Source organism: Artemia franciscana, chromosome 11 (genome assembly GCF_032884065.1).
Source record: "Artemia franciscana chromosome 11, ASM3288406v1, whole genome shotgun sequence".
NCBI classification, from domain to species: Eukaryota; Metazoa; Arthropoda; class Branchiopoda; order Anostraca; family Artemiidae; genus Artemia; species Artemia franciscana.
Genome location: NC_088873.1, coordinates 46,076,358 through 46,104,254, shown reverse-complemented (window position 1 = coordinate 46,104,254; position 27,897 = coordinate 46,076,358). Strand labels below are relative to the sequence as shown.

General features: G+C 35.2%; 2 protein-coding genes across 3 annotated transcripts in view; one reads left to right on the top strand and one right to left on the bottom strand.

The window, feature by feature from the left end:
* LOC136033292 (kelch-like protein diablo) overlaps nucleotides 1-27,897 on the top strand; it is a 112,008-nt gene that overhangs the window by 68,686 nt on the left and 15,425 nt on the right. For both annotated transcript variants that reach the window (XM_065714056.1, XM_065714057.1), the window contains exon 11: nucleotides 23,629-23,736. In XM_065714056.1, coding sequence (XP_065570128.1) covers nucleotides 23,629-23,736 — 108 coding nt within the window. The remainder of the gene's footprint in view (nucleotides 1-23,628; nucleotides 23,737-27,897) is intronic.
* On the bottom strand, nucleotides 1,824-12,269 carry LOC136033293 (uncharacterized). The gene is made up of 4 exons (XM_065714059.1): nucleotides 12,034-12,269; nucleotides 8,462-8,621; nucleotides 5,266-5,504; nucleotides 1,824-3,829 (listed from the first exon to the last, which is right to left on the bottom strand). Exons 1-4 carry the CDS (start codon nucleotides 12,169-12,171, stop codon nucleotides 3,404-3,406), a joined length of 963 nt encoding a protein of 320 aa, XP_065570131.1. The 5' UTR covers nucleotides 12,172-12,269; the 3' UTR covers nucleotides 1,824-3,403.

Here is a 27,897-nt window from a genome sequence, read left to right as displayed (position 1 = left end):
CTTTTCCTTGAATTTTTCTTCCCCCATGACAGATTCCTCCAAGGAAAGATCCTCCAACATAGCCCCCTCCCCTCATCCCCACCCCCCAAACAGAATAAAATCCCCCTGAAAACGTCTGTACACTTCCCAATAACCATTACTATATGTAAACACTGGTCAAAGTTTGTAACTTGCAGCCCCTCCCCCAGGGATTGTGGGGGAGTAAATCATCCCCAAATACATAGTTATTATGGTTTTCGACTATGCTGAACAAAATGGCTATCTCAAAATTTTGGTCCGTTGACATTGGGAAAAAAATGAGCGTGGGAGGGGGCCTAGATGCCCTCCAATTTTTTTGGTCACTTAAAAAGGGCACTAGAACTTTTCATTTCCGTTAGAATGAGCCCTCTTGCGACATTCTAGGACCACTTGGTCGATACGATGACGCCTGGAAAAAAAACAAACAAAAAAAAAACAAACAAATAAACACGCACCCGTGATTTGTCTTCTGGCAAAAAATACAAAATTCCACATTTTTGTAGATAGGAGCTTGAAACTTCTACAGTAGGGTTCTCTGATACGCTGAATCTGATGGTGTGATTTTCATTAAGATTATATGACTTTTAGGGGGTGTTTCCCCCTATTTTCTTAAATAAGGCAAATTTTCTCAGGCTCGTAACTTTTGATGGGTAAGACTAAACTTGATGAAACTTATATATTTAAAATCAGCATTAAAATGCGATTCTTTTGGTGTAGCTATTGATATCAAAATTCAATTGTTTAGAGTTTTGGTTACTATTGAGCCGGGTCGCTCCTTACTACAGTTCGTTACCACGAACTGTTTGAACTACAGTTCGTTACCACGAACTGTTTGACAAGACTGTTCGGATAAGTAGGGTTTTTAAGGAGTTGCGCTTTGAATTGGTTAAACATACGCTTAGTTATTCCAATGTTTGATAGCTGACAAAGGTCAGAGTTGTCAAATTCTGTTTGACAATTTATATCAAGGCTTTGGCCACGCTTGATATTGGGTTTTACATCTTTGAGGTATCAGTGTATTCAAATAAACGAGTGTCTCATAATCGGGCTTTTTTTCTGGAGTTACCAACATTACCGGTTAAACGAGGAGCTAATGTCAAATCCTAAAAAAGATGTTATTTTTCGAATTATTAATAATTTTCCTTAGTAACTCCTTTCGTCTTATAGGTACTTGTTTGAGGCAACTAACTACCTACATGCTATCTATTATCTATGTGTTTTGTTTTTTTACCGTTGGTATTTTATGCTTTTAGTTCTATCTATGGTAAACAAAATCTACTTTTAGCCGCAAATTGCTCTGGGCAATTTTTGAGGCTGTAATTGTACCAGAAAGAATTTGTGGTGAAGTAATTCGGTTGGAAACCGATATAACTTATTCAAAGTATTAGCAACCCTGCTACCGAATGGCATAGAAACACACTACCTGTTACACTACCTGTAACACTACCTGTACACTACCTGTAACTATTTACACCACCTGTTACACTATTTACACTACCTGTAAACACTATTTACACTACCTGTAAATAGATGAAACTTTTATGAGAAAGTTAGGATATGTGGCAGATTTCCCTGTTCGACATCCCACTGTTTCAAATCTTAACATTGTCTGTGTAAATTCACGATTTGACTCTTTTATTTGGTTAAGATCTATGAATCAACCTGTTTATTTCGGTAGAATAATTCTACTGATTTTGCTGGAATAGGTCTGATATTTCTGATCCGGAATCAAGATTTGATTCTCCAGATCTGTAAGGTAGGATAAACTGCTAAATCTAAGTAAAAAAGAAATAAACACAATCAAGCCTCGATAAAAATAGATATTTTAATATTAAAAGAATGGACACAGTACACCAGGTGATGTCTCGATTTCGAAATGGCAGTTTGGGGACTACAAGTGAAGCACATCATTTGTGTATTAAATATAAATAAGATTTGCTATAAGAAGATGTATATTTAAGACAAATTCAACACAAGTTTCACAATTACCGTAAAATAAGGAATAAAAAAGTGGAGTAAAAAATAGAAATGAATTTGAAGAAATAAAAAAAAGAACAATGGCTGCAGTACATCGTCATGAAATCAAAATGGCAGTTCGTGGACTAGTAATGAAGCAATTTATTTCTATATTAAATATAAATAACTTACACAGTAAAAAGATGTATTTTAAAGACAAATAAAATTTTTGAAAACAAAAATTTTGAAAGGCGTTTCAAAAATAGTAGTAAAATGAAACAAATAGTGGAAGGAAATGAAATCAAAAATTGATGAAAAGGTGACATACAGCAATGGACGCAGTACATCAGGTGATGTCTTGATTTCAAAATGGCAGTTGCACTTCATGTACTATTAATCAAGTACGGTATTTATATATTAAGCACAAATAAAGTTCATAGTAAGAAGACGTATGTTGTAGAAAATATTCCAAACGTGTTTGAGAATTGCTATAAAAACGGAACAAAAGGGGTAGAAAAAGGAATAAGAAATGGAACTATGGTAGAGGTAAGTGAAATAGATCAGTACTCAAATTGGCAGTTTTATTTCGTGGAGCACTAATAAAGCGCATGAAATATCTATTAATTATTAAGGAGATATCACTTGAAATGGCAGAAAGGTTTGAAGTTCAAAGAATGCTTTCAAAATCAGAGTAAAATAAATTGGAAATAAATTAGGACTAAAAGGGAGAAAAGTAATATAAACACAGATACAACGTAAAATAATATTAGGCTTTCATAATGGTAGTTACATTTCATAGACTACTAATGAGGCATGTGCTATATTTGAAAAAGGTCTGCAGTAATAGAAAGGATGTGTTTCAAAGGCGCAATGGAATCATTTTGGGTCTTATGACTGAAATATGCTATCCGATGCTACATATAGGTATATATCCCAAAATATTTTGGAAATTCAAAATAATAAACTTATTAGCCTGTTCAGTGTAGATTTTCTCTCTGTGGGCAGGCCAATTAAAAGCTACCGCGCACACTGACATATAATAATAACAAAGCATTGGAATGCACATGCTTTTGAACTAGCAATAGTTTCAGGTGATAAAATATAATATTTGAACGAACAAACGCATATTCTAAGCTTGAACGTGCTTTTACTCCTTAATAATTCACACCGATAATGCTATTGTAGGTAAATACAAGTATATAGTATATAGAACACAAAAATGAGCCGTTAGTGACCCCGTAGGAAGTGTTCCGGTTGAAATTTCTAAAAGATAATTGAATATAGTTCCCAATTATGTGTGAGAAAAAAGGACTTTCATAATTTATAGTTAATACAGACCCCAAATACCATCAGGGAGCCTTTAAAGAAAAAAAACTAATATTTCTTTAGTAAAACGTTTCTCAATTAAATACTATTTCTACCTAACGTACTATCTTTTGAACGTGGCTTTTAATGACTGAAACACGTACTCTGCACCTAAACGAACAAGTCCACGAACTGAGTTTGTCTTGTCCTTCATTAAATAGTCTTCAACTTTTTCCACTGCTGCTTTTACATCATTTAAAGCTATTTCGGGGAAATATTTTTTTGCTACTGGTATCATTTCTTCTAATTTTAAAATCCTAATTGATAAAAATCCATGTTTGTCTGTGATTAATAATTTTCTCCCGATGATACAAATTGCAGCGTTTTTGTGTCCGGGGTATCTTGTTATATAGCAGTTTTGTAGAAGTCGGTTTTGTGGATGATATTCAGCAAATACTGGCTTTGTATATATTTCAAAGTGACTGTAATCAACCTCCTTATCTGAAAAGTCGAAAATCTGACACCATTCCCCTTCGGTAATATTCTGAAACTAAAAAATACGCAAATTAAAAAAATCTTTCAATAAAGAGAGCGAGCTGTTTTTGGGGGAGGGGGTGTAAATTTTTAAAAGCCCCTGAAACACGTGAAGTTATTAAAACCATTGAGAACGGAAGAGAAGAATAAAAACTATTAGATTTCCTGAATACGGGCCCGACAAAAGGCCAATAAACTTTGTTTTATGAAAGGGTTGAAGCTAAAAATTGTAACTCGTTTGGCCAATGGAACCCTAATGTACAAACAAAATTAGTTTGGATGCACGGACTCAAAGCGTGGCCAATTTTACGTTCTGGTTGCCGTAACTTGTATTCTTAAGTCCGTGGTTTATGGGGAAACCGGTGCACAAGAAAAATAAAAAAATCCCTTGAAAACGGGACCGGGAAAGAAATTTTTTCTTAGTTGAGGAGCGGCCCCCCAGAATATGGATTTCGAAAATAGTCCGAATATTTTATTTTATTTTTTTTTACAGGCTTATAACTTTCAAGAGTCTTAGCCAAAATGGGCTAAGGTGACCAAACATTTTTTGGGGGAGAAAAATAATTAAGTCATGTTTGAAATAGTTAGAAATTCACACAAATAACAGTAGGGCTACCGCCCTCCTAAACCCTCGAAGGCCAATGCAGGATTTGCGCTTTACAGAAAAGATTTGTATTACAAACAGTATGTTGCTACTTGATCGCACAAAACGGCTTGTCATAATTTTATTTAAAACTATGTTTATTTTGAACAGTTTGGGTTTTGTTTTGTCAAAACATCAAGAACTAAAAATGAACAAAGTAATATCACAAGCATAATCAAGGTTTAGAAACAAGAGCTACTGCAAATAAGGCGGGGCTTCAAAAACTGAAATAAACAAAATCATGATAATTATCAAGATTACTGGAAAGTTCAGATGAAAGTAAATTTATTGTTCAAATTATAATGGTATTAATTCCTGGAATTCTAAATAGTTTTCAATTTTGTAATTATTCTATTCAGAGAAGTCTCATCAGCAAAGCACAGATAAATATAAAATAAGATTTACAATAAAATACAGGTACCAATAAACTAAAAAAAAAGCAAGACTATAAACCTTAAGACTAAAAAGCCTGGTTACAATGATTAGCCCATTACGATTCGACAAATTTATAGGTCTGGTTCTTTCGATACGTTTTATCTTTCTAGGGAAAGTTTATTGGGAAAAATTTACGTGATTCTATTTCCTGGCTATCGGTGTGAAATTTCTGAAGCTTTATAAAAAAAAAATAATCGTAGCGCTAATTAATATAAGGGGGTAGGGGGGGGGATCATGATTTTTTTTTAAAGATTCATAGACCTTTAAAGCTTTTATTTCGAGGTCGTTTTTTGGAGGAACTTCAGAACAATCTTATTGAGAGATTCTCTCCCTAGCCATATTCTATGTGCAGATACGGTAATGAATATATTTACCTCGTCTTTAACCACAACACTGTCTCGTTTTCTGTGCCACCTAGTAAATCTTCCTGGAGTTTCAGATTGAGTATATTTAATTTTTAGTGCAGTCTGGTGAAATGTCTTTGGCAAATCATGGATTGGTACTGTTTCAAACATAGGGTAACCGCTACCAACGTCCACAAGGTACTTATGGTGGCTCTCTCCAATTCCTCTGACTATACAGATCATGTGAGCTTCTGGATAGGGCGAGGTTCCTAGATTAAAAAATTTAATGCATTATTTTTTTTTTATTTGTCTATAACCCACAAATGAACATAGACAATAACACTTCGGAGTATTGAAAAATAGAAAAGACAAAAAAACTAACACAACAATATCAAAACATATCATGCAACATCATAATCATAATCAACAGGCCTATCATAATCAAACCGTTTCAACGTCATAACCAACACATTCCAGACCAAGAATATCATAATCAACACAAAACAAAATAAAAGAAAACAACACAGCACACAATAATTTACAACAATATTATGGCTAAGAGCCACAACTACTTAACCAGTATCTCATCGGGAAAAGCAAACTAGGGGTTCAGTTACAGAAATAACACAATTAGAATTTGCAATCATATTATATTAGAGTTCGAATATTAGTAGAATTCGTGCAACTGACCAGTTCCGCGCAAGCATCGATAACACCATAGCGGGGTACAATATATCCATTTTTGAAACGGCTGGGTAAATACATCAGATATCAGTCTCACCCAGGCTCTATTCTTTCTTTTTTGAGATTGCAGATACCACTACTACTATTATTAGCTTTGCTTGTAGTAATAACTGCTGTGCAAAGACACAGTAGGACACATTTTTAGTTATTTCAACTTTATTTTTTTAGAGCTTCTAGCATATACCGGTCTCGTAACAAAAAAAAACATATGTAAATAAGTTCCAACAAACTAAAACATAACTAAAAAATAGACTGCAGAAACTCCAAAACTGAATAAACTACTGATTGCTAGTGGTTGTCACCCAGTGGTCCATAAATATAGACTCCTACATATCTGCATTTCTCCAAAGGAAACTGGAAACTGTATGGAAACATGTATTTAATACTCTAACAAAGGTGGAATAGCAATTATAAATAAATGTAGATTAATGTATGATAATAAACTTAATGTATTATTTTACCAATTATTTTTCTTCGACGCTGAATTTTACCAATACTCTAGTGAAAATCTCTGTCTTCAGCAAAAATGTTACGAAAATTAACAATTTTTATATTGTTGACATTATATTAACAATTTTATATGTATTGTTATAAAAATGTCCGAACATTTTGGCTACACGTTTAAAAGCTTTACCAATGGAAAAAGAAAGAGAGAAAACGATACTAAGCAGCTAAAATAAATAAACCTAAAGGCAAAAGAAAATGCTGTACATAAAGAAAAAAAAACCTCTATATAATTTTAATTTGGGTCATTGAATATTTGGCAAAAATATTGCTATTCTAGAGGCAGGTTTCGCCATCTACGACTATCTTAAAGGTATTGTTTTATTAATAGACCTATACCTCTTCTATACAAAAAAAAATGGAATACGCATGTTTGACTGGTTTGCAAGTTCCATTTGTAGTTATAAATAACAGGTTTTAGTCGTTTGTAGATTTTTTCTTATTTTTCGGTGGGACTGCTGAATTCTTGGCATCGTTTTTGCTATTGTAGGGGTTTCTATATCCTGTTTGTGCATCTCTATTCCCGCCTTGCATGAATTTTGGCTCACGTGTTCATCGTCAGTTGATCTATCTCAGTGAAAAAAAAGAAAAGGTGTGACTGACTGATTTCCTACTTTCATTTGAAGTTCTAGTTTAACAGGTTTTAGTCGCGTGTAGACGGGAACTCGTGATCGGATGGTAATGACTTGGACAATTAGCGGTATCGTATCTGCAGATTGGTATCATTGATAGGTATGGTACTAGGTTCCGCCGGTCAAAGGAGTAGGACCAGTTTTTCCAAGTGGGGCACATTTATACCATTCGGGGACTTTTTATAGGTTGTTTACTGAATCCTTTAAATTAGAGAATTCTTTAAAGCTTCTTTTGGTGCTTGTCAAATATTCCGATTACACTCAAGAAGTAAAGTTAATCATAATAAAACATGCTAAAACTTGATGAAAATATAATAATTAAGTAACGAAATTATGGAAACTACAATAGAGAATTATGGAAAACAGGCCGCCCAGAACGCATTATATTAAATACATAACCTAGCCAAATACTCACTCTATATACCAAATATTTAATTAAAATAAACCTACATAGTAATTTATTTCGCTGAGCCTTAGCTAATTATCTCCAAATGCAAACAGAGAAACCGGTTTTAAACAGATTGAACTTCTTGATTGTGGTCGGGATGTTTAACAAGTACCCTTTTTTGAATAATTGCACATTCGGCGGATTTTGCTCATTAATTAGTTTTCAAGTTAGTGAATGGTTGTTTAAACAGTAATGGCAAAATGAAGGAAAAAAATTAAATTATAATTCCCTAATCCTCTTTTTAATCCGGTAGTAGCACAGTCGACCTATACTCTGCTTGGCAATGCAGGGTCCTGGGTTCGATCCCCGCTGCCGCAAGGTACGGGTTACATTTGCCACCTGTCCCTGTAAAAAAAACCTGACTAATTAAACCTCAATTTGACCCCATATGCGTCATCACTAGCATTGAAGGATCTTTATCCTTTATTTACTATCCCTCTCTTTATTTATTTATCCTTATCTTTTCATTTTATACTTTATTTATTATTGATCATTAAGAAAATTTTGTTCAGGTTCTTCCTATACCTTCATATTTTCGATATAACTACCATATACTCAAGTGAGGATTGAAGAAAAAAAAATTTTGCTCCTAATGCTTCAACACAAAATTAAACTTGTAGACTTAGTAATGAGAAATGCTCGCTTGGCTTCAGATACTGTTCTGTAATGTCCCTCAATTGTTTCCTGAGATTTTGGCTGGATTTGTATTTTTTCTTCCAATAGGGAGAAAAAAAATACAGAAATGGCCACCCCCATGAAATGAACTTATCTACGTGCCTACTATGGACTTTACCTCCTGTTGAACGGTTTCTACCAGCCTTGTTTTTCTTCCTTATTAATAAGGGATCGTAAACTTACTTTTATTTTTGTGTCCGTAAGTAATAAAATAAATATGTACCATAATTTGCTGCAGCTAAGTAAACATCGTATCCAATGGCTTTTAACAGATTCATTGTGAAAAAATTAAAATGGACGCAAAGTCCACCCTTTCGCTTTAAGCAGCCCTCGATAACTTCTTCTTTCGTTGGCATATGGGGGTTATTCAACATCCATATATTCTAAAATAAATTAAATTCATTAGCTAAACCCAAATTAAGTTAAGTAAATCAAATTGATTTGTCAATATTCGGAAGCAGGGGGTTTAACGCAGGGCACACAAGCATGCTACACACACTAAAAAAGAACCTTTTTCCAACAAAAAAATAATAAATCATCATGACTAACAGTAGACTCCGTAATAGACCTTAAACTGAGGGGTCGTCTAAGCTGAGGAGTATCTCTGGGGGGGGGGGGGGCATGGGTGGACCAAAGCTGACAAATGAATTCTGGCCAAGGTTATGCAATTTCTTAGCCTTTCCTCTTTGTGTAATTTTGTGAAGGGGCTGTTATATTTACCATACGCGTTTATTATACATTTTTTATGTTCATTCAATTTGTCTTTCTTTATTGTTTGGCAAATTTATCCCCCCTCCCCCACGTCGTATTTATGGTCATTACATATTCTCAGGCCATATAGGTGTATGGAAGGGATATGATTTAATATCTAGACCGAAAAATTAACAATTCTATAAACTAGGCATTTTCCCGTCGAGGCTGAAAATGACTCTTGACTTTTTATTTAACTGACTCGTCCAGTAGAAATCCAGGTTCCGGTTCTTGCATCACGTTTGTAATTCACTGGTTCCTATGAAGTTGCGTCACTTAAGCCTTTATGTTTCCCAATCTTAGTATAACTTTTCTTGGACGGGAGTGGAATTACAATATTTTTCTAGTCCTGTTGAAAGTAATATCAAGGCCCAATTTGTGTCAAATTTTCCCGGTTCAAAATCCAAGCTTAATTAAGCAAGTTTACTATTTGACTTTCTCCAAACACGACATCTCTAATAGAGACACTAATAAACATTTGGAAATAATGACAATTATTTCTTCGCTAGATAACCTTTATAAAATGGAAATAAAAACTAAAGTATCGCTAGTTACAGATGGCCAATCGGGATATCACCAGTATATTTTTAGTCTTAGTATGTGTGCCTTGTCTCTTAAAAAACAATTAAATATAAAAAAAAACAAGTTTTTTTTAAATGAGAGTAAGGAGCAACATTAAGACTTAAAACGAACAGAAATTACTCCGTATTTGAAAGGGGCTTTTCCTCCTCAATGCCTCGCTCTTTACGCTAAAGTTTGACTTTCTCTTAACTCTACTTTTTAAAACAGTAAGAAACTTTAGCGTAAAGAGCGGAGGAAAAGCCCCTTTCATATATGGAGTAATTTCTGTTTGTTTCAAGTTTTAATGTTGCTCCTTACTTTCATTAAAAAAACTTGTTTTTTATTTAATTTCTGGACGTTTTTGAATTAATGCATGTTTTGATCTTGGCTCTCCGCACATAAATAATTAAAATGAAATTTGTATATTAATTAATTGCAATTAATCGGAAGATATTGAGAAAAAAGGAGCGAGGGAGGGGGCCTAGTTGTCCTCCAATTTTTCGATTACTTAAGAAGACAACTAGAACTTTTAATTTTTTACAAACGTTATCATTGGTAAAAAATATACGTAGCTTACGAATTACTTACGTAACGAACTTCTATATTTGTATGTTTTTATTGCGTATATGAAGGGGTTCAACCCTCGTCGATACCTCACTGTTTACAGTAAAGCTTAAATGTTGTCCCAAATCCTTAAGAATGACCTCTGAATCACAAAGGCCTTGGAATAAGTAGTAGAAATTACTAAAAATACTTTAGCTTAAAGAGCGAGGTATAACGAGGAGGTAAACCCCTCATATGCGTAATAATTTTTGTTGTTTTACGTTTTAACGCTGCTCCTTACTTTCAGTAGAAACAAATTTTCATATTTAACTTTTCATTGTTTTTTCAAATAATGCTAGAAAATCCTGCGCCCTCTTCATGGAAATTCTCTTCCCCCATGAGAAGTTCCTCCATGGAAATATCCTCCCACGTATCCCCCTCAAATCTCCACCCTAAACCAACAAAATCCCTCTGAAAACGTCTGTACACTTCCCAGTTACCATTACTGCATGTAAACACGGGTCAAAGTTTGTAATTTGCAGCCCCTCCCACGGGGACTGCGGGGGAGTAATTCATCCCTAAAGACATAGTTATTAGGTTTTTAGACTAAGGTGAATAAAATGGCTATCTCAGAATTTTGATCCGGTGACTTTTGGGAAAAAATGAACGTGGGAGGGGGCCTAAGTGCCCTCCATTTTTTTAGTCACTTAGAAAGGACACTAGAACTTTTCATTTCCGTTAGAATGAGCTCTCTCGCGACATTCTAGGACCATTCAGTCGATACGATCACCCCTGGGAAAAAACAAAAAAACAAATTAACACGCATCCGTGATCTGTCATCTGGCAAAAATTGCAAAATTCCACATTTTTGTAGATAGGAACTTGAAACGTCTACAATAAGGTTCTCTGATACGCTGAATCTGATGGTGCGATGTTCGTTAAGATTTAATGACTTTTAAGGGGTGTTTCTACCTATTTTCTAAAATGGAGCAAATTTTCTCAGGCTCGTAACTTTTGATGGGTATAAGTGATCTTGATGAGACTTATAAATTCAAAATCAGCATTAAAATGCGATTTTTTTAAATATAACTATTGGTATCAAAATTCCATTTTTTTGAGTTTCGGTTACTATTGAGCCGGGTCGCTCCTTACTACAGTTCGTTACCACGAACTGTTTGATGATGGTAAGTTTCTATGGGGGTCTGCAGCTTTAAGATTTCCAGAAAACGGGAGAAAGTCTTTAGTCCGGGAACCCAGCTTTTATCTTGGCAACTCTAATTAAGAAGCCATGTTAGCCAGGTCTTCTTGCTGTTAAACGAGAAGGACAATATTACAGGTTTTTTTTGTGACGAAATTATGGATATACTATGGGAAAACCTCAAGACAAATTGGGTATTGACTTGCACTTAGTTTTTGCAAGTCTTTTTTTTTTAATTGCCAAGTAAACTCAGAGCTTTCAGTATTCGTGCATGCATCAGTAAATGGGGAAAAAAAATAGCTTCCATTCTTTTTATCAACCGTAATAACAACCTACTAGAGCTTGGCTATGTATTGATTTGACAAATGAAAGCTAGTTTTGTCTCTCCCTTATTGATGCATGCACAATTTATAGTTACTTGCCAAAACTCTTAAAATCGTGATACCAAAGTTTTCGCCCTCTAAGCAGCCTTAATTATTTTTCTAAAAAGTTACAAAAATTTGTATCTTAGTATTAAGTTTTATTTAAACCGCATGTATAATAACATATTTTGCACCCACAGAGGAAAGGGTCTGGGGTTTTAGGCTACGTCTCAAAACTCCAAAATTATCTTCAAACCATTACTTTTAAACCTAATGACTAAATAACACAGTCACTGATTTTGGCCGTAACCTCCGAAAATAGAGTTAAACCCTCTGAATGGCCGAGGCCAGGCCCCAAATTAAGGGTAAAGACGTACTTACATTATAAGGTATTTCCGATTGAACGGCCCTCATAATTTGATTAAGCAGCTGGATCTTTCTAAACTTCAATCCTTCTTCGACATCTTTGATATGCAACTCTTTCTTTATAAAATTAAGGGCAACTTCTCTGCTAATCATTTCCTATTCCAACTTATTCTTTTGAGCCCTCGGTACGAACTGTTCACTTAATCATACGACTCAGTCCAGTTCTATACATTAATTGGCCTCCTTAATGGGATTCTTCATTAAGCAGGTTTTATCTCACTATGTCAGGGTTTTAGTTACTTTGACCCGGCCTGTAATACCTCAAAAATTAGGGATTAGGCACTAAATTGCTTCGGGTACATCAGAAGTAGGATCAGAGATGTTTAACCTAAAGGCATAGCTAAAGTTTAAGAGCGAAGATGGGAGGTAGGGATCGACAATTTGATTTACGTACACGTTTGCTAAAATGGGCGCAACCCGTCTTATCCGAGCCCAAGGGCCTGCCCCCTTTCAAAAAATGTGCTAACAAAGTGGCCATGTGTGGCGATAGTGGGGTATTTAATTGGCGCTTGTTCAAGTCTACCACGGGCAGTGCTCCAAAACGTTCACCGGGCAACGGAGAGTTAGCCACCCCTCGTTGGTAAAGGGTGAATGTCTTGAATTGCAACTAGTCTACTTATCACTGGAGCCAAGCAGTTAGCTATTGATGTTGATTTCCGGTTATGAAAGGGTCAACTCCCTTCATGTGCAAAAATCGTACCGTAAACATAACTATATTTTCTTTAGAATATCACCCTAGATATAAGAGAAAACTGAAGAACAAGCGGCTGCAGCAATTCAAAAAGTGTTACGTGACATTTTTCGTGAAGAGGGTATTGATTACTCACTCACCCCATTAAGCGAAATATGCTTGATCGATTGGCCTAAGCCAGGTTCATTTACTTCATTTCAGTTTCGAGATTTTTTGGGGGGTTTTATTTTTACCAAACGTCCAAAGTCGCTTTCTAAAAAGCAGAAATAGTTAAAATTTCAAGCTTTTGAGATAATAATTTGAGATAATAATAATTCTGCTTGTCCGATTTTGAAGGGTTGATACAAACCTTCTTATGTACACACATCTGTTCCTCAGTAACGATGGAACTACACAAAATTATTCCCGGTTTTTTGTTTTCTTGTTAATTTTGGAATATTTGCTGCACTGTGATTGGGTTGACTGTAATCTGCCAATGGGCGCCCATGGCCCCCTGGGAAAGTGGGACTAAAAATCAATTCCTTAAAAAAAATTAAGTGAGCGATACCATAAATTATATCTTATTTAGGCCTGTGTATGATTTGGAAAACAGTTAGAAATCAAATAAAAAAAGAATTTTTCAGCTGAAAGCAAGGAACAGATTTGAAGCCTATGTGAATATATTTTTCTTTATATGAATGGAGCCGTCTCCTCCTTAGCTCCTTAATTTTTAGTGTGAAGTTTGACTTTTTTCAATTTTTAAAAGAAAATCTGCAATTGAAAAAAAAAATGTTTTTTCAAAGCACTAAAAAACCTTTGTTTACTGAGCAAGGTGTTAAGAAGAGGGCAGTCTCCGTTATATACATAGTAATTTCAATTTGTTTTAAGTTTTAAACTTGCTCCTTACTTTAGTTGAAAACTTTTTTTATGGCACTTGTTATTAACCAAGTGACATATAGCAATCGCAAATTCTGTCGGTCTGTCGGTCTGTCTGTCGGTCCCGGTTTTGCTACTTTAGGCACTTCCAGGTAAGCTAGGACGATGAAATTTGGCAAGCGTATCAGGGACCGGACCAGATTAAATTAGAAATAGTCGTTTCCCCGATTTGACCATCTGGGGGGAGTGGAGGCCCGGTTAATTCGGAAAAATTAGAAAAAATGAAGTATTTTTAACTTATGAGTGGGTGATGGGATCTTAATGAAATTTGATGTTTGAAATGATATTGTGTCTCAGAGCTCTTATTTTAAATCCCGACCGGATCTGATGACATTGGGGGGAGTTGGAGGGGGGAAACCTAAAATCTTGGAAAACACTTAGAGTGGAGGGATCGGGATGAAACTTGATGAGAAAAATAAGCACAAGTCCCAGATACATGATTGACATAATCGGAACGGATCCACTCTATTTGGGGTAGTTGGGGGGGGGGGTAATTCTGAAAAATTAGAAAAATGAGGTATTTTTAACTTACGAACGGGTGATCGGATCTCAATAAAATTTGATATTTAGAAGCATATCGTGTCTCAAAGCACTTATTTTGAATCCTGACCGGATCTGGTGACATTGGGGGAAGTTTGGGGTGGGGGAGCCTAAAATCATGGAAATCGCTTAGATTGGAGGGATCGGGATGAAACTTGGTGAGAAAAATAAGCAGAAGTCTCACATACGTGATTTACATAATTGGAACGGATCCGCTCTATTGGGGGGGGGGGTTAATTCTGAAAAATAAGAAAAAATGACGTATTTTTAACTTACGAAGGAGTGATCTGATCTTCATGAAACTTCATATTTAGAAGGACCTCGTAACTCAGATCTCCTATTTTAAATCTCGACCGGATCAAGCGTAATTGGGGGTGGGCAGTTGGGGGGACCGGAAATCTTAGAAAATACTTAAAGCGGTGAGATCAGGATGAAACTGGATGGGAAGAATAGAAACCCGTCTAAGATACGTGACTGACATAACCGGATCGGATCTGCTCTCTTTGGTGGAATTGGAGGGGGGTAATTTTGAAAATTGAGGTATTTGTAACGTACGAAAGGGTGACCTTTCGTAAGTTACAAATACAAATTTAATGAAATTTGATATTTAGAAGGATCTTGTGCTTTAAAGTTCTAATTTTAAATTCCGACCAGATCTTGTGACATTGGGGGGAGTTGGAGGGGGAAACCGGAATTCTTGAAAAACGTGAAAATTGGGGTATTTTTATCTTACGAATAGATGATCGGATCTTAATGAAATTTGATTTTTAGAAGGAATTCATGTCTCAGAGCTCTTATTTCAAATCCCGACCAGATCTTTTGACATTAGGGGGAGTTGGAGGGGGAAATCTTGGAAAAAACACTTGGAGTGGAGGAATCGGGATGAAGCTTGGTGGATAGAATGAGCAAATGTCCTTGATACGTGATTGACAGAATCGTACTGGATTCGCTCTCTCTTTGGGGGAGTTGGGGGGGGGAGGGGTTCAGTGATTTGGCGAGTTTGGTGCTTCTGGACGTGCTAGGACGATGAAAACTGGTAGGTGTGTCAGGGAGCTGCACAATTTGACTTGATAAAGTCGTTTTCCCAGATTCGACCATCTGGGGGGCTAAAGGGAGAGGAAAAATTTAGAAAAAATTAGGTATTTATAACTTACGAGTTGGTGATCGGACCTTAATGAATTTTGATATTTAGAAGGACATCGTAACTCAGAGCTCTTATTTTAAATCCTGACCGGCATTAAGCCTCTTATTTTCCTTTTTAAATCAATCTATTGATTCATAGAATTTTGTTAGAGCTCATACCATATGATCTCTTGGCTCTTAACTTTTCTCGCCTCGTCACAAGTGCCATATGAGCTCTTAGCTCTTGTTTATTTGTTTAATCGCATTTCATGAAACATTAAAGTTTAATGAATACAATACTTTTGGTAACGCAGAAAAAACGATCAATATTTCAATGATCTCTGTTTGGATTTTGATGTGTAATCAAACAGTTCCTGGTAACGAACTGTAAGTAAGGAGCGATCCGGGGCTCAATAGTAAACGAAACTCTAAAAAAACGAAATTTTGATGCTAATAGATATATCAAAAGAACTGGTTTATTATGCTGATTCTAAATATATAAGTTCCATTAAGTCTAGTCTTGCCCATCAAAAGCTACGATTATGAGAAAATTTGTTGTATTCTCAAAAAAGGAGGGAAACCCTCGAGAATTCAAAAATTTTTAATGAAAATCGCACCATCAGATTCACCGTATCAAAGAACCCTATTGTAGAGGTTTCAAGCTTATATATGCAAAAATGCGGAATTCATTATTTTTGCCAGAAGAAAGGTCACGGATGCGTGTTTATTTTTTTTTTAATTTTTAGGGGTAATAGTATCGACACAGTTGGTCTAGAAAGTCGGGAGAGGGCTCGTCCTAACGGAATTGAAAAGTTTTAGTGCCCTTTTTAGTGACAAAAAATAAGAGGGCAACTCGGCCCCCTGTCACACCACTTTTTTCCCAGAATCGTCCTTTCAAAATTTTGATACCTGTTTTGTTCAGCATAGTTTAAAGATGCAATAACTATGTCTTTGGAGATAAAAAGACCCCCCTACACGCCCTGGGGAGAGGATTTTAAGTTTTAAAATTTGCCCGCTGTTTACGTATAGCGTTTGTTATTGGGAAGTATGTATACGTTCTTTTTTTGGGGGGGAGAGGGGACGATGAATTTTTTGCTGGGAGGATTTTGCATGGTGAGAATTTTCCATAAAAAGGGTAGTTTTCAGGGGGCAAACTTTTCAGGAGAAACTTTAAACTGGGTGAATTTGCCAGAGTTCCTATATGAAATTTCTTTATATGTCTTGCTTTCTCTTTACCGATTCAATTTTACGCGTGGAGAGGTTAAAGATCCGGATAAATTTTTGCCAGGATTGAATTGTCCAGAGGATTTTTCTGTGGGGAGGGCGGTTTTTGCTTGGAAGTGGAGCCAGATATCCTGGTGTTGTTTAAAAAACGATCAGAAATTTAATGAAAGAAAATATGTTTTTCAATTGAAAGTAAGGAGCAAAATTAAAACTTAAAACGAACAGAAATTATTATATATATGAAGGGGGTTGCCCCCTGCTCGACACCTCGATCTTTACTACATCTCGATCTGTTAAATCCATACTGACACATACTCAGAAAATAAAATGTAAAAAATTAAAAAAAAATTGTAAAAGTCACGATAATTTTAGTGGGCACTAGTCTTAAGGTTTCCATGCCTGAATTTATGTAAGTTGAAAAAAAAATGAATAAATAAAAATTCTAGGACTGTCTCTGAGCATTCACAAGTGGAAAAAAACATACAATTGAAAATAAAATTTAGAAATTTTTTTTGACGTGACTGGAATTTGTGACTAAAAACGTCTATTTGGAAGAACCCTGTCAGTGATTCTTAATAAACTTGCGCAAATTTTATTGCAAGTTAATTCAATATTTTGATTGATCCATCATCAACATGTTATCAACTTGAAAGATTTTATAGGCTACTATTTCTGAATAGCGTTCTTCTGTATAAAGTTGCTTTTACGGCGAAGAACGTTAGATGACAAAATAGGTTTCTTCTTACCCAGAAATGATCAGATTTGACAATCACATTGTTTGAATGGTCTGTGTTTCAGATATTTTGAATTGCGTATCACCAGAATAAATGTTGAATTTGAAAAAAAGACAAAAGGCATATTGCGTGACGTGAATTCAGATTTTGGTTTGATTAACATGCAAATCAAACAGTTCGTGGTAACGAACTGTAGTAAGGAGCGACCCGGCTCAATAGTAACCAAAACTCTAAAAAATTGAATTTTGATATCAATAGCTACATCAAAAGAATCGCATTTTAATGCTGATTTTAAATATATAAGTTTCATCAAGTTTAGTCTTACCCATCAAAAGTTACGAGCCTGAGAAAATTTGCCTTATTTAGGAAAATAGGTGGAAACACCCCCTAAAAGTCGTAGGATCTTAGTGAAAATGACACCATCAGATTCAGCGTATCAGAGAACCCTACTGTAGAAGTTTCAAGCTCCTATCTACAAAAATGTGGAATTTTGTATTTTTTGCCAGAAGACAAATCACGGGTGCGTGTTTATTTGTTTGTTTTTTTGTTTTGTTTTTTTTTTCCCAGGGGTCATCGTATCGACCAAGTGGTCCTAGAATGTCGCAAAAGGGCTCATTCTAACGGAAATGAAAAGTTCTAGTGCCCTTTTAAGTGACCAAAAAATTGGAGGGCATCTAGGCCCCCTCCCACGCTCATTTTTTTCCCAAAGTCAACGGATCAAAATTTTGAGATAGCCATTTTGTTCAGCATAGTCGAAAACCATAATAACTATGTCTTTGGGGATGACTTACTCCCCCAGAATCCCTGGGGGAGGGGCTGCAAGTTACAAACTTTGACCAGTGTTTACATATAGTAATGGTTATTGGGAAGTGTACAGACGTTTTCAGGGGGATTTTATTTTGTTTGGGGGTGGGGCTGAGGAGAGGGGGCTATGTTGGAGGATCTTTCCTTGGAGGAATCTGTCATGGGGGAAGAAAAATTCAATGAAAAGGGCGCAGGATTCTCTAGCATTACTATAAGAAAAAAATGAAAAATAAACATGAAAACGTTTTTTCAAATGAAAGGAAGAAGTAGCATTGAAACTTAAAACGAACAGAGATTATTACGCATATGAGGGGTTCTAAAAATACTTTAGCATAAACAGCGAGGTATTTAGGAGGAGATAAATACCTCGCTCTTTATGCTAAAGTATTTTTAGTAATTTCAACTATTTATTCTACGGCCTTTCTGATTCAGGGGTCATTCTTAAAGAATTGGGACAAAACTTACGATTTAGTGTAAAGAACGAGGTATTAACGAGGGTACAAACCCCCTCATATACATAATAATAATTAAAGAATATAAAAGTTTGTTACGTAAGTTAATTCTAAAGTTACGTATATTTTTTGCTAATAAAAAAATTCGTTAAAATTAAAATTAATAGTTGCCTTTTTATGTAACCGAAAAATTGCATGGCAACTAGGCCTCCTTCCCCATCCCATATTTCTCAAAATCGTATGATCAAAAATAAGAGAAAGCCATTTAGCCAAAAAAGGAATTTAATATGCAAATTTCGTTTGAATAGTTTACGTGTGGAGAGTCAAAATCAAACATGCATTAATTCAAAAACTTTCAGAAATTACATAAAAAAAACTAGGTTTTTTTAACTGAAAGTAAGGAGCGACATTAAAACTTAAAACGAACAGAAATTACTCTGTATATAAAATGGATTGTTCCCTCCGCAATCCCTCGCTCTTTACGCTAAAGTTTGACTCTTTGCCACAATTCTGCTTTTTAAAACAATTAAAAGCTTTAGCGTAAAGAGCGAGGGATTGCGGAGGGAACAATCCATTCCATATACGGAGTAATTTCTGTTCGTTTTAAGTTTTAATGTCGCTCCTTACTTTCAGTTAAAAAAACCTAGTTTTTTTTATGTAATACAGTACATAGGGTTTTGAACGATGATTTCAGGGTTAAAGAGAGAAAACCAAATTCTTTCCAGAAAGCTATACTTTCTGTTTCAAGGGTAGAATCAGATTTTTTTTATTTTACAGTTTTTTTTAATTAAGATATATAATTTTTTATGTGAAGCAGTCAGATAGAGTACACGCAATAAAAATCCGTCCGTACTTTTACGCTAAATTATGATGCAGCAAGCGATCCTTATGCTAAAAAGCTTACTTTTGCTTACGGACGCTAATTTAGCGTTTTCAGTCAGAGGGTTATAAAGAAGGTCTTTTAGCTTACATTGTGACTTATTTAACGTTATTGGCGGATCCATTGTATTCGTCACTGCCGATCCTTGTTATACTGAAATCACGCCTTTTCAATATAAAATGACCCTCTTCTGTTGTGAAACTACTGTCACTTAGCGTACATTCTCGTTAGTTTGTCGTGAGAGATGTGGGCTTCCAGTTTCATTTCTGCCTATGAAGGTAGCTTCCGCGTCTCGCTTTTTTAGCGTACAAATACGCTTCTTTAGCGTAAATCGGTAATGATTTGTCGTTTGGGGTGGGGCAGCCCACATAGCTTTTTTTGGGGGGGGGGGGGCATGATTTTTGTGGTGTCGGGATAAAGGATTTTTTTCGAGAGGAGAGGGTCTCGAGTTAAAATTTTTAATTGCAGCTTTTACAGTTGGATTAATGGACATATTCGATAGGAATATGTACAACTGTCCAAACCAATATCATTGTTAAAACAATTAGTAAAAATAGGCTATAATCTAATAGCCGTATTACAATTAGATCGTTTCCAGTTGTGAACGGGTTGTCAAACGACCGGAAAATATTACTGTACAACCGTCGGATCCTACTATAGACGCTAAATTTCAAGACAGATCCATATTTCTGGTGAAAATATCAAGTCAACTGGCAATAGAAAAATAAATTGCGATAAGAATTTGATCCATGGTACCATAAAAAGTTCCAATTCAAAATGACGGAAGAAAAAAAAAGGACAAACAGTCTCGGCCTATCACTGATCTTTGCTACGGCTTTGACTAATTGGTATGAATTTAAAAACACGACCGTCCAGCCAAACACTACGGGAAAAGACAAACGAATCGAATTATTTCTTTTGTATTTACAAATCCAAATATTTAGAAAAAGATACAAAAAAGAAAAATTACGTACAGTTTGTTAAAAATGTTCTCACTTTTTCTGGTAGAAGGGATTTCTTCTGAGGTCCATCTTGGCGACGTACCTAGAACAAAGACGGTACTTAAGGTTACTACAATCATGAAGGGTTCTTAGTAACAATATAATTCAGTAGGAGAATAACGTCTGTGTGTATAGCATTCAGGTTAGGTTAAGCTGTGATTAATACTACTTTGACAAGTACAACAGAAATTTCCAGCAACGGCAGCAGCGTATGCAGGATATTGTTTCCGGAGGAAGACCTAAAAACTTCGAAAGTGGAATAAGTAAACAACTTATCGACTATAAAAGAGGGATGAGTCTTTGACCACGTCAGGTGAAAGGGATTTAAGATGATTGTGAGTAGTTTTAGCAAGATGGAGGTGGGCCAGATGGAGATAGGAAAGGTTGCAAAATTAGTCCAGAGTTTAAGGAGGCCAGGAAATGCAGACATAGTAGACCCGAAAAGATAGCTCGGTTTCCCTGAGGTTTTATGCAGGAGTCAAGGAGGTGTAGGGTGATGGATTTTATTTAAATGTAGGACTGAGGAACAATTTATCAAAATTTTGGGTGGAGTTAAAGTCTTGGTTGAAAGCAAAGAATTGTATGCTCGAAACAAAAGTTACAACTTGCAAAAATTTGAAGGAATCTAAAACTGATCAATAGGATGTAAAAAATACTTGTTTCTTGGCAAAAACAGTCAAACTTTGAAGGGAAAGTCCAGTTTGTTGTTAGTGGTAGATTCAGAATAATAATAATAAATAAAAAATGCATAATTCGACCAAATTTGCTGTTTGGAGGTATGAGTAGTATTCGAGCAGGCTGGAAAACTTGCCTGAAGCAAAAAATTGCATGCTCAAAGATATATATATATATATATATATATATATATATATATATATATATATATATATATATATATATATATATATATATATATATATATATATATATATATATATATTATATTATATTTACGTAATTTTTAAAGTGATTCCTCTATGCTCTCCCCCTTAATGTGCAAATATATAGCCGAAAGTGATTATTTTCCATGCATTTGCAATGCGTCACTCTTGTCTCAACTAGTATAACCGCAAATTGAGTAAATATTTGCGAAATCAAGAAACGGGAAACAGATGGGAATAATACATTTCCACTATCTATATGTCTGCACATTAGAGGGGCTGGAGCGATTATATCCTCCCAGAACACTCGGCGAGTGTAACTATAAATATTCGAGGAATATGACTGTACGACAGAAGTACTATCTCAAGGTTAACTTACGCTTGTACGCTATTACATAAAAAAACTAGTTTTTTTAACTGAAAGTAAGGAGCGACATTAAAACTTAAAACGAACAGAAATTACTCCGTATATGAAATGGATTGTCCCCTCCGCAATCCCTCGCTCTTTACGCTAAAGCTTTTAATTGTTTTAAAAAGCAGAATTGTGGCAAAGAGTCAAACTTTAGCGTAAAGAGCGAGGAATTGCGGAGGGGACAATCCATTTCATATACGGAGTAATTTCTGTTCGTTTTAAGTTTTAATGTCGCTCCTTACTTTCAGTTAAAAAAAACTAGTTTTTTTTTATGTAATTTCTGAACGTTTTTGAATTAATGCATGTTTGATTTTGACTCTCCACACGTAAATTATTAAAATGAAATTTGTCTATTAATTCCTATTTTGGCTAAATGGCTTTCTCTTAGTTTTGATCAGACGATTTTGAGAAATAAGGGATGGGAAAGGAGGCCTAGTTGCCATGCAATTCTTCGGTTACATAAAAAGGCAACTATTAATTTTAATTTTCAACGAATTTTTTTTATTAGCAAAGAATATACGTAATCTTTAGAATTAACTTACGTAACAAACTTTTATATTCTTTAATTTTTATTATGTATATGAGGGGGTTTGTACCCTCGTTAATACCTCGTTCTTTACACTAAATCGTAAGTTTTGTCCCAATTCTTTAAGAATGACCCCTGAATCGAAAGGCCGTAGAATAAATAGTTGAAATTACTAAAAATATTATAGCATAAAGAGCGAGGTATTTATCTCCTCCTAAATACCTCTCTCTTTATGCTAAAGTATTTGTAGAGCCCCTCATATGCGTAATAATCTCTGCTCGTTTTAAGCTTCAATGCTACTCTTTTCTTTCAATTGAAAAAAACTTTTCCATGTTTATTTTTTCATTGTTTTTTTTTTATAGTAATTTTAGAAAATCCTGCGCCCTTTTCATTGAATTTCTGTTCCCCCATGACATATTTCTCCATGGAAAGATCCTCCCACATAGCCCCCTCCCCTCAACCCACCCCCAAAACCAAAAAAAAAAATCCCCTGAAAACGACTGTACACTTCCCAATAACCATTATCATATGTAAACACTGGTCGAAGTTTGTAACTTGCAGCCCCTCCCCCAGGGACTGTGGGGGAGTAAGTCATTCCCAAAGACATAGTTATTAAGGTTTTTGACTATGCGGAACAAAATGGCTATCTCAAAATTTTGATCTGTCGACTTTGGAGAAAAAATGAGCGTGGGAGGGGGCCTAGGTGCCCTCCAATTTTTTCGGCCACTTAAAAAGGGCACTAGAACTTTTCATTTCAGTTAGAATGAGCCCTCTTGCGACATTCTAGGACCACTTGGTCGATATGATGACCCCTGGGGAAAAGAAAAAAAAAAAAAAAACAAACAAACAAATAAACACGCACCCGTGATTTGTCTTCTGGCAAAAAATACGAAATTCCACATTTTTGTAGATAGGAGCTTGAAAATTTTGCTATAGGGTTCTATGATACGCCGAATGCGATGGTGCGATTTTCGTTAAGATTCTGTGACTTTTAGGGGGTGTTTTTCCCTATTTTCTAAAATAAGGTAAATTTTTTCAGGCTCGTAACTTTTGATGACAAAGACTAAATTTGATGAAACTTATATATTTAAAATCAGCATGAAAGTCTGATTCTTTTGATGTATATTTTAGTATCAAAATTCCGTTTTTTAGAATTTCGTTTACTATTGAGCCGGGTCGCTCCTTACTACAGTTCGTTACCACGAACTGTTTGAAAAGGGCGGATTTCACGCTAATCCAACTACTAGACAGTACGCTGAATGAACGTGAAACAACGTGGCCAACGTGAAAGTATGTTTTCTTTTGCCGTGCAGAAATAGAGATGTTACTTTTTCTTTTGTAATAGTCTGTTTGTTTTTTTCTCTTTAGGAGGATGGCAGGGTACCGCCACAAACACTAACAAGGTCGAGTGCTTCGATATAGCTAGAGGTGTCTGGGAGGATAAAGCACCGATGATTGAGCGACGTTACAGACCAGGTAAGTGTCCTCGTCTCAGCATACCTTGGGCCAAAACATTTACTTAAAGGGTACAGAATTTTGTAAACCCTCTACTCATTCAAACTTTTTGCATAACTGAAAAGCTATCCAACGTTCTTCCTCATACAAATATGGATTTTTGCTTCGTAAAAGTTTTTGTATGACGTTATAAAGCGCTTGCAAGGCTTTATTTTATGCGTGGCGAAAACTGATGCGGCAAATAGGATGAAGTTTGAACTTCCAGACTCCTACCCCCTATAAACGTCACGGTTTACCCAGTTATTTGGATCTGGTGGTCCGAAATTGTATTTTTCGGCTTGTTTCAAACCACAGAGAAACAGAGATATTATCTGAACGAAGTTGTGGCTAAAGTTTTTGTTCCTTTTGTTGGCTCTAAACGAACCGCTCAGATTTTGCTTTTTTCTGGCTTATAAGAGTCTCGACCTATACAAGTTTATTCTTCCCATTTTCTAAGTAAATTTTTGAAAGGGCCGGTAAGAACGATTTGTTTGAAAACGGAACACACAGAAAATTCTTGATTACACGAGAGTTTTTTTTTTCTTTTTTTTATAGGTGCAAAAGTTGTTTATTATTGTACTGTTTTTATACGTACTTATATTAAGACTGTGTCTTGAGCTTACAGAAGAGCACTAGGAAAAGGGAGCGGGATTTAGTCTTCTCATTTTGAAATCTAGCATGAAAATACATATCTTGAACACACCGTAATTTTTTTATTAGGGAATTTTAAATATAACAACACTATGCAGTGTCTGCACAATAGTAATCTTTTGTGCTTTCATCATAATCTTTGTTCAAGGTTTATCTCCCTCCCCCTCCAAAAAGAATAAAACATTTAATTGACCTTATTAACTCCCTTCGCTGTGTCTTTCAAAATAGCAGTTTGCTTTAAACAGGCCTTCTTTTTAATTATTTAGTCTTTATATATTTTTTTTTAATTTGTTTTTATTGTTTCATACGTTTCATTTTAGGCTTAATAGTACATTTCAGCTTATGTTCATGTACATAGATTTTTTTCGGGCGGGGGGGGGAGGGTGTAAACAGGGAAACAATGTTTTATCATTAACGTGTTAATTCTTTTACGTTGGTTTAGATTTCATTTTTCTGGAGTCAAATTTCACTTGGGTAGTCATATTTTACGTATACGCGATTGAATAAAGAGTCTTCACGCTGGCGGAATTCGGTTTGTTTCTGATTCTGATTTGAGGTGAAAACGTGGTTTTTCTGGCCTGCGAAACTGTGTTTAAGACAAACAAAAGCTTTCTATTTCATTAGGATTAACCTAACTTTTCCAGAATCAAATTTCACCTAGGTGGTCATATTTTACGTTTATGCGATTTTATAAAGCGTCTTCACGTTGGCGGAATTCCGTTCGTTTCTGGTTCGGATTTGAGACGAAAACGTGTTTTTTTCCGGCCAGCGAAACTATGTTAAATAAAAGCTTTCAATTTCATTAGGATTAACCCGACTTCACTTCTTGAATGTGGTGGCTATAAGAGATAAGTACCTAAACTGGTTATTGTTTGATTTTATAGATTCAAATTCTCGAGTGTGTACTGGCTAACAGATAAGTACCATGTGACTTGTCCTAAAGATCTTGTAAAGTAGCATATCAGCTTTTTTGAGATTCAGGAGTGCCAATTGGGGGAGGGGGCAATCACCAATTGAGAGGGGAGCAATCACCCCTCGTAGCTTGTGAAAAATAACTTTTGGTATTTGTTATTGAAAAAAACGAAAAAAAATCTCCCTATTGAAAAAATTGAAAAAAGCTATTGAAAAAAGCGAAAAAATATTTTGATAATTTTTTTGTATATTAATTGAAAAAATCGAAAGAAATCTTTGCCCGTTCCTAAATTTTCGTGAAATGGTGCCCTTATTTGGAAAAATAATCCTTCTAGAAACATTTATATAATTCTGCTTTCATTCAGACATACCAGCCGTATTTCACACGAGGGCGTCGCCTGGTCGTTTTCGCTTGACAAAATATACCGTCCCTTGTCATGACTTTAGAATAATTTAAGAAGTAATATAATATAGATACATGAACGTAATATGGAAATTTAATCTAATATGTAATATAAAATAATACAGATATAGCATCAAAAATAGCATTATCAACAAACTATGAAAAGCTGCGCGGTAAAACCAAACACTGCTTTTCTTTGTCAAATACAGAATTCACTTAATGCGAATTTTCAGTAAGCTTGTCCCTATACAATATGCTATTCCTATATTATAACTGATCATAAAATAAATGCTATAAATTGATATTGGACTAAAAACGAATAAAAACTTGCGTGATGGAAAAATAAAGACATTGTTTTTCTATGTCAAATACGGAAGCCGTGAAATCTACTAGTGACCGTCTAAATTAGTGCTTTTCAATTTTTTCAGTTTTTTTTTGTTTTCTTGCTCGTTTCTTTTTTATTATAATTATGATAATAAAAATTGAGTTTATAAGTATGCCCATTTGTTGAACTGAATTTCCAGTAAAGCTTATCCCCATAGTCAGGGACGCCGCCCGGTGATAAAGAAATCACTAGATTCTAATTTTTTGGTTGATTTAGTGATTTTCTTCAATAATCTAGTGATTTATGTGCTGATATAGTGTTTTTGTTTTGTTTAGGCAATATAAAAAATCACTAGAAATAGTGATAAATCACTAGTGGTGGCAACCCTGCCTATAGCCTACAGTATGTGGAATTCTGGTTAGTTTCTACTTGTTTTGTAGCAGAGTGAACCCATTGATTGAAAAAACCGGATACCTGCTCAATTGGTTCTCAACGTGATAGCAAAATCTATTGAAGGAACAGGTTTATAAACTGGTGGGCACTTTTAATGTGTTTCAGGTCCACTACCAAATATGGGTTAGAACTAAACGTGGTCTAATTTCACGTTTAAGCCATTGTTCATCACGTGCATCTGCCTGATTTTTGTCACGTATCTCATTTCTAAATGAAAATGCCTAGACTAGGTCAACCTAAATTGTAATAAAGAAAAAAGTCTTGAAAAACGGGTACAACAGCTGAAAAAGATACGAATACGCTTTTATTATTATTATTTTTTGGTTGTTTGTTATTGCCGTTGTAATAATGAACACTCGTTCACTATTTGAACATAATCACCTTACTTTCAGTGGAAAAACTTTTCATATTTATTTTTTCATTGTTTTTTCAAATAAAGCTAAAAAATCCTGCGCCCCCTTCATTGAAATTTTCTTTTACCATGAGAAGTCTCCATGGAAATATCCTCCCACGTAACCCCCCCTCAACTCTCCCCCCTAAACCAAAAAAATCCCCTTGAAAACGTCTGTACACTTCCCAGTAACCATTACTATATGTAAACATAGGTCAAAGTTTTCAACTTGCAGTCCCTCCCACGGGGACTGCGGGGGAGTAAGTCGTCCCTAAAGACATAGTTATTAGGTTTTTCGACTATGGTGAATAAATTGGCTATCTCAGAATTTTGATCTGGTGACTTTGGGGAAAAATGAGCGTGGGAGGGGGCCTAGGTGCCCTCCAATTTTTTTGTTCACTTAAAAAGGGCACTAGAACTTTTAATTTCCGTTAGAATGAGCCCTCTTGCAAGATTCTAGGACCACTTAGTCGATACGATCACCCCTGGGAAAAAAAAAAAAAAAACAAAAAAAAAACAAGAAAACAAAAAACACGCATCCGTGATCTGTCTTCTGGCAAAAAATGCGAAATTCCACATTTTTGTAGATAGGAGCTTGAAAATTCTAAATTAAGGTTCTCTGATACGCTGAATCTGATGGTGTGACTTTCGTTAAGATTGTTTGACTTTTAGGGAGTGTTCCTCCCTAGTTTTTCCCTCCCTAATTTTCTAAAATGAGGCAAATTTTCTCAGGCTCGTAACTTTTGATGGGTATAACTGATCTTGATGAAACTTGTATATTTAAAATCAGCATTAAAATGCGATTCTTTTGATGTTACTATTGGTATCAAAATTCCATTTTTTAGAGTTTTGGTTACTATTGAGCCGGGTCGCTCCTTACTACAGTTCGTTACCACGAAATGTTTGATTTGTCTAGTTGTACGCTGTTCATGTTTCAAGCGTAAATTTTGTGGTTTATCAATTGGAGCAAAGGCTAATAGAATCTTTCTGAAATTAGAAAGGATGAAA